This window comes from Drosophila obscura, unplaced genomic scaffold (assembly GCF_018151105.1).
Source record: "Drosophila obscura isolate BZ-5 IFL unplaced genomic scaffold, ASM1815110v1 contig_150, whole genome shotgun sequence".
NCBI classification, from domain to species: domain Eukaryota; kingdom Metazoa; phylum Arthropoda; class Insecta; order Diptera; family Drosophilidae; genus Drosophila; species Drosophila obscura.
This window is the reverse complement of record NW_024542736.1, coordinates 4183539-4196212: the sequence shown is the minus strand read 5'-3', so window position 1 is coordinate 4196212 and position 12674 is coordinate 4183539. Positions and strand designations below refer to the sequence as shown.

General features: G+C 48.4%; 1 protein-coding gene across 1 annotated transcript; it reads left to right on the top strand.

The window, feature by feature from the left end:
* Positions 1–1264: 1264 nt before the first annotated feature.
* On the top strand, positions 1265–11099 carry LOC111068645 (homeobox protein Hmx). The gene is given in 5 exon segments (XM_022358286.2): positions 1265–2001; positions 2003–2499; positions 7545–7654; positions 9168–9325; positions 9327–11099. Coding segments are annotated over 5 exon segments (2274 nt in total). The 5' UTR covers positions 1265–1686; the 3' UTR covers positions 10521–11099.
* The last annotated feature ends 1575 nt before the right edge of the window (positions 11100–12674 follow it).

The following is a 12674-nucleotide window of genomic DNA, read 5'->3' as shown; positions in this document are numbered from 1 at the left end:
AATAACGAAAGGAATTTTGAGTAAATTTGTTTTTTAATCTATTTTTATTAGTAGAGAATCATAATAAAATAAGCATACACAAAACTTGAATATTTTCGCATTTTTCAGACGAAGAATTTCGGATTAGAATTTAGATTAGACTTAAAAAATATTTTCATGTTTTATTTAAATTATCCAACTACAGTCTTAGTTCTCTTGATTTATTTATAAGATGAAATGTAGCAACATATATTATATGTGCTCTAGGATTTAATTATTTTGTGCATATTGCCTTTTCAATACCCCAATTACCCCCCAAAAACACATCACATGATCCACACGCTCATATTCGGATAAATATTTGCTTTTCGAAATAAATGCATCCACTCAAACAGTAAACCGCAAAGTTGCAATCAATTGAGACATGTATTCCCCAACACTTCTGGTCAAAAAAGTTGCCATCTGCTGCTGCTGCTGTTGCTGCTGCGTGGCGGCAGCAGGAAAATTTCAATGGCGCCACAGAGCAGCACTTGACCTCTGTTAGGTGGCAATTGATTGATTTTATATTGGCATTTCAATAGACACACTTCCACACCCACACCCACACACACACACACCTAGAAGCTACACACCGTATACGAGCAGACTCGAAAGACGAGCCGAGTGCGCCCTCACTTTAGGCATGTTCCAAATGCCAAGTGTTTCCCTGGCTCGGATGCAAACTTTTCCTCTTCTATGCCTTCTGCTTGTGCTCCTCTGCTCCTGCTGCTTCTCGGCAATTTTCAAGCTTTTTGCTCCTGCCACAGAAAAAGTGTCTGTCGATGCGGTTGCAGTGCAATTGTCGAAATAAACGAAAAGAAGTTCCCAAACCCAGCTGCAAGTGGAATGGAAAAAGGGGAGAACAGCAACAGCAGCAACCCTGCCAGAAAGAGAGGCACACCGACCCACAGAGAGAGAGAGAGAGAGGGACTGAGAGAGTGCGAGAGAGAGAGAGTGGGACACACCCTCCCAGAGGGGTAGCAGCACAGACATACAGACCTACACAGGTACAATATATCACGCTCTCTGCACGCACTTTAGCTTGGGCTCTGCTCTGGATCTCTCTCTGCACGGGTGTGTGTGTGCTGTAAACTGGTGAAAAACCATTTAGCGCAAAGACCAAAAGAATTTCCAGAGCTGGCAGCCAACCAACCACCTCAGTGGGTTTCAGTTTCAGTCGAGCGACGCGACGCAGCAGCAGAGGCAGAGGCTCTCCGGACACAAACACGGACACGGACACGGACACGAGACCGGGGGTTAAAAATCTAGAGACTGAAACAATAAAAATACTAAACGATCGCTTTCCCACACACACACACACACACACACACCACCTATACAGTGACTGAGGCAGGGCAGAGGACATGGAGGACTGAGACCTGAGACCGTGCCGAGGACTTTTGCGTCTGTTAACAGAAACATTTGAAGTTAAATGCGAAACGTTGATCAAACGGTGCAGACGTGTCTCTCTCTCTCTCTCGGTTGCGCTCTCGCCTGCGGAAAATCTGCGACATTTTCCATCGACAACTGATTTTCGTGGCACTTAGCACTTGGCACCTGGCCCACACAGCATTCAGTGAACTCTAGACTGGTGAAAAAGATTGATTGTGCTTGAATAAAATAAGAACTAAGTTGCCAAATACCAAATACCAAAACAAAACAAGTGCCATGTCTTCCTCTGAGGCTGAAGTCGATATCAGTGTGGTGTCCAGTCCCGAGCCGAGTCCACTGGGCGCCGCCGGAATGAGCAACGGCCGGGATAGTCCGCTGGCCCGTTCGCCGGCCCGCTCCGCCGACGGTAGCACGCCGCCGGCCACACCAACGCACCGCTCCACGCCCAACACAGCCGCCGGCACGCCCACATCCTCGTCAGCGGCCACAACGGGACACTATCACCACAGTCCCAATGGAGGCGCTGTGCCGCCGGCGGTGCTGCACCACCATCTGCAGCATCATCTGAGCACGCTGGGCGGCCATCCGGTTGGCGCTGCACCATGCGCTCCACAGCTTCGGGCATCTGCATACCGGACACGTGGCCACACATCCCGCACTGCTGCAGCACGCCCTGACCCCCACCGCACACCAGCACATCCAGCAGCACCATGGGGAGCGGCTCAGTCCGCCGCCCAAGTCGCCGGACCGAAATGGCTGCGAGGAGTTGCAGGGCCACAGCCTGAACAACAACAACAGCAAGACACTGAACCACAACAACACTTGCGCCTCGGCCGCGGCGGCAGCGGTGGCAGCAGCGGCGGCGGCAGCAGCGGCCTCCATTGGAGCCAACAGCAACGACAGCAACGGGAGCAGCAACGGGAACAAGGCCACCACGGGCTCGAACGGCTTCACCAGCTTCTCCATCTCCAGCATCCTGAGCCGCAGCGAGCCGGCGAAGAAGAACGGCGCCTCCACACTGATAACGCCGATCCCGCAACTGCCACACCCGGGTCCTGGCGGACCCCAGGACGCAGCCATGCTCTCCAGGTAGGTCTGACGAAAAAGATTTGAAAACATTCGGCCAGCACAGCTACACACAGCTTAGGCTCAGAACTCAGTCGCAGACGCAGACGCAGACCCAGATTAGGATCCTCTGAACCAACCTGAAACCAAAAAGTCAAGCGTTCCCTCAATGAGAGGCTACAATTTCACTTGTTTTCTCAATTTTGGTTGGGCCAATTTTGTATAATCACCTGGACAGGGGGACAGGGGCCGGACAAAAGGAGGTGACACAAATCGCTTCGCAGGAAAGACACAAAATAAGTAGCCTGGAAGATGCAATGCGATGCCTCCGATAAGTCTCCAAAAATATGTTGAGTAAACGTTATACGAGACATAAAGTGAAGGATGTGGGTGAAGATAGATGCAAATGGTTTTCTATTGTTGCCAGAGATTCGAATCGAATTCAGTTGCAATCGCCATTAGCCATTAGCTGACCTCGAATTTTTACAGAAAATCGCTTAACCGGTCAGACATCGAATTACGGGGCCATCAATTTGGCCAGCATATCGAGTTACATAACATTTGCCTAAATGAAATTCAATGCACAATTTTTGTGAATGAAATTTACCGACTGCCTCCTGACTGACTGATTGACAGACTGACAATGCTCCGGTATCATATGCAAAATATGTTCCCTGCCCACAATGAATGAACCCTCAGCAATGAAAGTGACCCACAAACAGGCATATGTACAGCTGTTTATGCCCCAACTGCAGTTTATTAATAAAAAAAAAGAAAGAATATATGTATACCTTGGCAAGTTAACCCCACTTAGTCGGCTTTCAAAATGTTGCATACCAAATGAGAGATCGAATTTCGTTTTGGCTCGATTAAGGCATGTGTTGAATTAAAAAAAAACAGAACACAACTTTACGAATGTATTGCACTTTTATTTTATGAACTCGGATCAACGAGAGGGGACTCCAACGAGGGAGGACGACTCCCTCTCGTTTAGGTCTTCCCTTCCTGCGTTTTTTTTTTAATAATGATCATTTTCATTTCATTTACGCGTGCTCGCGCCGCTGATCTTCACGATAAGAAGAGTCAGGTTGGGCGAGGGTCGCTGTCGCTGTCCCTGTCCCTGTCGCTGTCCCCTGTAGCCCGTGCTCGTTCCCGGTTTACCCCAATTAAGGATCTCCGATCTCGCCCTCGTCCAAGTGTCGACTCCTGCTGCGCTTGGCGCTTACCCAGCTGACGTGTGGCTGCCTATGTGACTGGTTTATCGCTTGATCATCGAACTGGGCCACGGGAATGATTAATGCCGGGCCACAGAAATATTGCTGAATGATCGTTTAATGGCTCTGATGGCTTCTGAGCAGACTTTCACCTCGTTCCTCAACTATTTTGACAGTTGCGCTTACGTTTTTAATTAGTGGGGAATGGCTTTTATTTTTTTTTTTTTGGTAGCTCTGTCTGTCTGTCTGTCTGTGGGTCTCTCTGCTGCAATTGCGTTTACTTAATTACGCTTTAACTTCACCCAAAAAAAGTGGAGTGAAAGGAGAGGCGGGGAAAAGCATTCAAGAGGAGGTGTAACTTGATATGCTTGTGAGTAGACTGGAAACAAAAGGACCAACGGACCAAACAGCACCAAACGGAAAGGGTGCTGCCCCTCACCCTCTGGCATTGTTCTTTTCTCCAAGGATGACGCAAAAAGCGGACGATGACATTATAATTACACACACACACACACAGAAGTAATTACAATCCAATTGCAATGGCAATCGTAATGGGGAACGGTGAAGGGAAACGGGAATCAGGAATCAGGACAGGACCTAACCAATCCTATCTATTTGCTCGTATCTCGTATCTGACGCAGAGGGGATTATCTTACTGTGGCATTTAGAGTGGTGACTGGCGTTTGATTCCCGCGCGCACTGCCACAGCCTTATCGCGATGATATTTCTATGGCTGTGCCTTAATCAAAACATATTCCATTCCAGTTCTCGCATCAGATCTAGATCTGAGGTTTGACTTTCCCTCTGTTTCACATTGCTCGGAACGCGTGTCATTTGGTCGGGCTTCCCATGGCGTTGGCAGACAATAACCGACAATACCAACCAAAAAAAAAAGAAAAATAGAAACTAATTTCGAGCTCTTCACAAATGTCACCATTTTCCTTATATTCCATATACGTAAGTATTTTTTTTTTGGTGGCAAGTAGCTGCAGACTATGGGCCTAACGGCTAAGCCGCTCTCCAGGCATACGAATATTGGGCGATATTTGCACACTAATCCTGTTTAATGACAAAAGCATCGCCCCTGCCCCTGCCCCTGCCCCTGTCCCTGTCCCGTGCTCCTGGTTCATTCAAGTGTTCAATATTTTGCCTACTTCTGCGGCCAGGTCGAGTAGCTCTCAGTGCCCAGTGCCCGCACCGCTGACACCCGTTCGAAATGTCAACGATGTGAATATACTCCACTCACATATACTCGCATTATATTCGTATGCATTGGGATTGGGAGTCCCGCACAGGAGGGACCAATTAGAGTGTGCAAATCTGCTATGCATGAGCGATTCCTAAGCGGTTTTCCAGTCCCCGGCGGGCATAGAGATCACTCTCCTGTGCAGAGTTCCATTTAAATTTATTTATTTAAATTAATTTCTGTAATTCGCTTTCGGGGATTGTGTGACAATTGTATGGCCCCGTGCAGCCCCTGACGAAATGTGCGGGTTAACTCTGGCGTAGATTTGCCTCTGTTATGTGCCATGAATTAGTCAATTCCAGTTATTGCCACAATTTACTTGGAATCCGCACTTGAGCCTTAACTCAAGCCATTCAGCAAAATCACTTTGAACTTTACTCAGATCTCTCATCACAATGGGAAGCCTCACACTCAGCTCAGTCCGAAACTCGGTTCGCCGTCAACATCAAAGATTCTTTGGCAAAATGTTGACAAAACGCCCCAAACACAAACCCAAACCCAAACCCAAGCCGAGACGTTGTAGTTAAACCCGTAATGGGGACGGATCCATGTTGAACGCCATGTTGAACAACTCAATTGCATAGCACACTTTTATCCGTTGGACAAAAGGTTGCCCAGGACGGCCCAAGAATTATGACAGCTGAGGGCTGGGCCGGGGCTAAAATGGAGCCCAAAGCGAGAACCGCAAACAATTCATTAAAAGCTAAATAAAAGCAAATGCATCACAGCAGATGCCCCCCGCCCACAGTTCGGACAGCTCTCTGGCGTTTAGGGTGTCGGAAGTCAGGGGTGGGGTGCTGGTCGTCGCCGCCCCCGCAACTCCAATTTAAAACATGGCCGTCCACTTCCGCCGCAGAGTGACACCCGAACGGAGGTCGGCGGCTGTCCGCGGTGGCCGTGGTGGCCGCGGGCCCATTTATTCCGTATTTATTTCATTACTCGAGTCTCTTGATTTCTGTAATTAGTTAAGCAAAATAGCAACAAGCTTCTTTCTGTTTCTGTTGCTGATTTATCATGTTGTTGTTGTTTCGTTTGGTGTGGGGGAAAAAGCCTAAAAATTAGCCCAGTAATTGAGGTAATTTCTTTTGTCTCTCTTGCCAGCCCCAGCCCCAGCCACAGGGCGCAGGGCGCAGGCTGACAGATGAGTAACTTGAGCAGCATTTTGTTTCTTCTTGCTGGTTGTTTGGGGTCTGGCTTCTGGCTTCCGCCAAACTAGCCGAAAGGCAAAGCGGCTTTCTCTCAATTGACGCTGTAAACATGAAGCCCATTAGAAGTGATTTGAGCTGGCAACTTGGGGGAAGCCCTTGAAGCGTCTCCACTGGCATTGGAGCGGCAGCAGTTGGGGGCGGTTCATAATTTCCCTGGTCTGAAAGTAAACTTAATTGAAAATCATTACTGCAGAAGAGAGGTATAGAGAGAGAGGAAAAAAAAGCAGTGCATAGGGGAAAGAGTGCGAGAGCGCTGGCTATTGATTTCCACACCTGATGCACCCTTGGCCGCAACGAAAGAGGTCAACTAAATGTTAATGTCACACACACACACACACACACGACTTGCCTTCCCTGGTTGCATTGTCTGGGTCTGAGTGGGGTTGGGTTGCCGCCTCAAAAAGAGAAATCACAGTCTGTGCACGGGTCACTTGCCCAAACGGTCAAAGTTTGCACTGCACAGGGCTGGGCCATGGGTAAGAGGGTGTGGGAGGGGAGCTTAGCCCAAGAGAACGTTATTGTAAAAGGAGGACTGCGAGAATGAAAACAAAAACGAGCCCAAGACCAGCGAAGAGGGTGGCGCAGTGTTGCTGCTGTTGGCATTTTAGACTGGTGAGAATTGCATTGCGGGCTAAACACCAAAGTTCATTGGGTGCGTGGGAAGCTTAAGAGACTGCAATGGGAGACCCAAGCAGAAATTCATTCGGACACAACCGATATATCAATCACAGAGGCATTCGCCTAAGACATTGGCTCAGGCTTCTGCCTGAAATGGTTTGACATGTAAACTTTGATTTAATGACCCCCCCCCCCCTGGGGTAGGCAAAAACCCGCCCCAAATCCTGAACTTTCCTATAAGCGAATCTGGAACACATTATAACGAAAAGTGTTTCGTCTTGCGAACTTCTGGGTCGATGCCAGCATAAATAAATAAAACGTATTTATAAAGATGCTTTTAAGCCAGAAAGTTAACAAGGTTACACATACACACACACACACACACACTCACACACAGACAGACAGACAGGCAGACAGTTACACAGGGCGGAGGATTGGGAGAGGCCAAATTCGCAGCAGCTGTTGCCAGTTATGGGGTTGGTCGTCGCCATTTAAGGGTCGCTCTTTCACCTCTCTTCCTCGCCGTCCTCTGCCGAGCCGACAAACTTTGATTCTTCAACTTTCTTAGCCCGAACAACTTTTTGGCCGTCGGCAAATGCTCCGGTAAATGCCTAATGGCCTAAGAGAGAGAGAGCGAGAGAGCAGCCAGCATTTTGGGCAGCTATTTTTGGCTGTGAATATTTCTGCTCTGATTCTCCGCATTTATTAGAATGCATAATTGATGGCATTATTAACCAACCAACCAACATCTTGTGTGTGTTTGCTTCTTCTCTTCCATTACAGACTGGGCTTCATCTCGCAATGGGGAGCGCTGGCAGGGCGCTATGCCGCCCTCTGTCCGCCCGGCTGGCCCTGGGCCCCACAACGCCTGCCGTTCCACAGTCCCACCCATGGTAAGTTGATTAAAAATTGCCAGCTAACGGAGTTAGCAACCACTTGCAACCCACTGAAGCGAACTGAACACTGAGGCAATTGCCACATACCACTGAGGCTTAGCCTTAGCCGACTACCCTGCCCCCCTTGCCCCTTGCCTGTATACCAGTCGTTTTCAATTTTCGTTTTCGTCAGGAATGTGCCGTGTCAGACATTCTTCAAAGTATCTCGTTGCATTCGATGCAACTTAATTTGCACAGTCAACGGCGGCGACCGACTGGTCTAATGCCTCGAGGAATGTTGCCCCCAGAAGCAGGCTACGTAAATGTCTTAAGCCAAAGAAAAATGTACACTGAAGAAAAGTAAACTCAAGCAAGCAGCAGATACGCAGCCAAAATTTAAACTCTGATTACTGTAGCACCCAGAAATAACATTTCCATTTTAAGAAATTTGAATTTAATATTGCAAATTCTCTCAGTGCAGCTGCGGGTGAAGCCTGTGTGGGAATGTTGAGTACAGTAGCCCGTGTCTACCCGCGGACACGACTGCATTAATCGCCATTTTCAATTAATTGCAATTTGTAATCGAGTATCGAGTTACGAGTTACGAACAAAGCGTCCGACATGTTTTGTTGCCTCGTTTTGCAAAGTGCAACTGCAACTGCAACTCAGACAAATGCAGCAGCAACAACAGCAGCAGCAACAACGGCAGCAGCGAGCAGCGACAGCGGCAGTTTAATCCCATTTAATTGGCCCTTTTGGCATTAAGAGTCATTGCAATTACATTTGTTCATGTAAATTGGCCTTAAGTTCATCACCTTCATTTCCACTGTTACTCCGCCCCGCTCTGTCCCTGTCCCTGTCTCTGTCTCCCGGCTAAGCCCAGCCTGAAGTAAAGTTTCTGCTTTGCTGTCTGCTGTGCCCGGTTCGGAATCCATTCAAGGCAAATTACAGCAATTTAAACTTTTCAAATGAGATCAAAACTAAAAGCTTCGATAAAAAAAAATCGGCCAAGCCGACTGACAGCCATTTTAAATGGTAATTTAGCGCACAGACAGGCACACACACACACACACACACACACACACACATAGAAGAGTAAGGACCGGATATGTGGCGTGGCGCTCTCCGCGTCTGCGCTTTACGCAGCAGCAGCAACAGCAGCAATAACAAATGAAACGTACAAAAATAGAAAGAGGCAACAAAAATGGAAAGACAAGTGTGAGGTTAAGTGTTGCAGCTTAAATCTGTGCAGCCACACAGATACACACACACACAGATATACATACACGGCACACACACACACACACAGACACAGAGACAACATCTTGGAACAACCCTTAGCCGAAGCCAGTCGTCACCCTTCGTGCACCACCATCCACCAGCACCCACAGACAGAGCGACTCCCCAACCCAACCCAACCCGAGACTAGAGACTGACAAATCAAATAATAAAATTTCTGCTCTCCCCCAATGTGCGCTCTCAACTAACCCCGCTGTGTCTCTCGTTTTTTCTCTCTTCCGCCTCTTTGCAGACAGCTCCTCCACAAACACCACTGAGAATCCCCCGTCGCCCACCTCCATGAGCCCCAACCAGAGCAGCAACAACAACAACAACAACAACAACAGCAGCAGCACTGCCAACACGAACGGCTCGAGTCAGGCCAGCAGCAAGTCGCCCCCGCCCGGAGTGGGTGTTCCCGCACCACCATCCACTCTACCAGCCCCATCAGCAGCAGCAGCAACAGCACCACCAGCAGCAGCAGCAGCAGCAACAGCATCCACAGCAGCACCCACAACAGCATCCACATCAGCCCAGCACGCCCACCAGCAGCAACAGTGGCAGCAGTGGCCTGGCGCACCATACGCACCATATGGCCGGGTCGCATTCCGGGGGGTACATGCTGCCCACCAGCTCCAATGAGTCGGACGACGATGGCGAGGAAATCATCGAGGAGGACGACGGCACGGATGGGCCCTCGGACAGCTCCTCGCCGCACGGCGATGGCAACGGCTCCAAGCGCAAGAAGAAGACGCGGACCGTGTTCTCGCGGGCGCAGGTCTTTCAGCTGGAGTCCACGTTCGACATGAAGCGGTACCTCAGCTCGTCGGAGCGCGCCGGTCTGGCCGCCTCGCTGCGCCTCACGGAGACCCAGGTGAAGATCTGGTTTCAGAATCGCCGCAACAAATGGAAGCGTCAGCTGGCCGCCGAGCTGGAGGCCGCCAATATGGCTAACATGGCGCATGCGGCCCAGCGGCTGGTGCGTGTCCCGGTGCTCTACCACGACGGCACAACAGCTGGCTTCGTTCCGCCACCGCCGCCACACCACCACCCGATGCAGTACTATGCAGCGGCCGCTGCACGCAACACCAGCCCCCCGCGGCCGCCGCTGTCGTCGCTGGTATAGGGCGTGGGGTGCCTGGCGGCGCCCATGTCGCTGATGAAGCCGCCAACGCCCACATCAATGGTGCTAGCAATGCCCCCGATGCCGCCGCGCACGCCCGCTCCGTTCCTGCTGAGACACTGCTCGATGGACGCCGATTCGGATGAGGAGAGGGAGCGCATGGCCTTGGACGAGGACGATGCCGCCATCGATGTGGAGGCCGATGAGGAGCACGAGGCCGACACGATGCACGAGACTCGAGAGACTCCCATCCGGTCATCGACACCATTGACTCTGCCATTGTCCATGTCTCTTCCTCTGCCTCTGGCGGAGGTGTGCACAAAAAGCGGCAATTGCCTGGAACGCAACGAGAGTCTGGGCACCGGCTCAACTCAGTCGATGGAGGCCACTTCCACATCCACATCCACATCGTCTTCCGTTGCTGCTGATGCTGCTGCTGCTTCAGCTGATGCGGATAAATCGATAAACCAAAAGGCTTACTGAGACGAGCCGAGCCGAGCCGGGCCGGGCCGAATAACCGTGGCCACGTCCACACCAATTGGTTTCAACGCAATCCAAGCAACGGCTTACTCCAGTCCCGCTTGACATGCCCAACCACAACCCCAACCCCATCATACCCCTAACGAAATCTATAAATGCCACGGCAAAAAGTTTTTGATAGTTTGTTCCTAAAACTCTTGTAAATACTTACTTACTGGCTGGTCGGGGGCTAATCCCGCACAACTGCTCTGCTCTACTACTATTCTCCTATGCCCATGCCCTGTAAATGTAAATGTCTCTTGCTCAATAAGATTTAGGCTTGTAAATTGTTCGTGCGTTTTGCTTTTAGCGTAGCCAAGGCCCCTCCACCGTGTACATAGACCATATATAAATATGCATATACCTTATATTATAGGTGGGTGTGGTGTTTTTTGTTTCTGCTTCGAAATATTTCAATTGCTGGTCAAGTGTAAGTGCAGCTCGAGAAATGCTAAGCCCATCCTCTTCGGTTCTCTGGCCCAACCAAACCATGATTGCTAGTTAAGTGTTATTCGTAAACAGAGAATGCGGAGGGAGGGAGGGAGGGAGGAATGTGTCAAGCTGTGTCAACTACCAAATAATTAGTTAAATTATTTCTAATTTTAATCAAATGTTAAGATAATCCAAACTAAACAGAAACCAAACCAAAACTAAAACTGAAACAACACACAGACACACACACACATGAAATGCTTATAAATATACATATAACAAATTATACATATGAACAGAATATTAATAAAATATATAAACAAATAGAAAATATTTCGCCAGTTATTCATTGAGTGGTAAGTAGGGTAAATTCTATTACAGTTCCCTCCTTAAATACTCACCCAATCGCATCTTATTTCGACACGGATAACAGCCAACTGATTTGTAAATATCCCCTCATCAAAGTTAAAGTTAAGGTTAAAGTTAACCCTTTGTTCAAATCTATTCGATCCCCTCTCTCAAGCATCTGTCCACATACACATCCAGTATTTGTATCTGTATCGGATCTTCCCGGTATCTGTATCTTTGTGTGTGCATCTATGTGTTGTATTGCAATTTGCTGGCATTTGTTATAAATGTTTTTCCACAGATTTATCCCGGCCATTTTGCCTTTGCTGCTGGCCCACTGCCATTAAAGCGGCGGCAAACGGTTATTTTCGTTTAATTGCCAACGCAAATAAACGTGGGTGTATACACTGTACATCCATGTGAATACGAGTGTATCTAGATGGAAATATGTACCAGCAAACAAACATATGTACACACGTGAACTCGCGAATAACAATGCCTGCAACAACTCTTGCAACAATTGCCGCGATGCCTGCAATGTTGGGGCATTTTATTCTTGCCGGGCTATACGTATACCCCGCACTTGAGGAGTACTTGCAGGAGTATTACAGAGTTGTGTGAGAGTTTAAAACACAATTTACAGATCCAGCTTTAGGCAGCTGCTACGCTTTTTTTTTGCATAGTTCTTTGTTCTCTTGATAGAATTTCCTTCAACAAATTTCGCCTTTTAAATAATTTTACTGGGTATTTTAAAGTCGAAATACTTTTGTGTTTTGGTGTTCGTTGTTGGGGCAGGCGTTTTAAGTTGCCATTTATTGTGCAGTTTGTTGCAATTTAGTCGCGTCGAGCTCGCCCCCTTCCTTGCCCATAGGTTCTTTGGGCCGTTTCGCGATTCGCGCTTCCAGTTTCGCATCGCGTGTTAAATTGCAAAAATAAATTGCAAATTGTGCACTGAGAATGGCTGGCAATAAAAATGCATAAAATGCTTTTTCGTTATGCCTAACAAGTGATGGCGCGAAGGGAAGCTGCAATTACCAAACACCTACCAACACAGAGGCTCCCATAATTGTGTGGCTGCAGATAAAACCTTCCTACTCATGCTACAGTATCTGTGGATGAATATACATACTCGTATATATGTACATAATTATAGGCGATTGTGTGGAGTGTGGCATTTCACACGACTGCGCATAAATGGCGGGCGTTAAAATCGATTTGTTTTTATTGTTTGAATGCATATTTATAGTACTAATCACATCCATTTATGTCTGTTTAATGCGCTTACTTCACAGCCAAGCAATTGTTTATTTGTGGCTAAGCCATAACCACTGGCCAAAG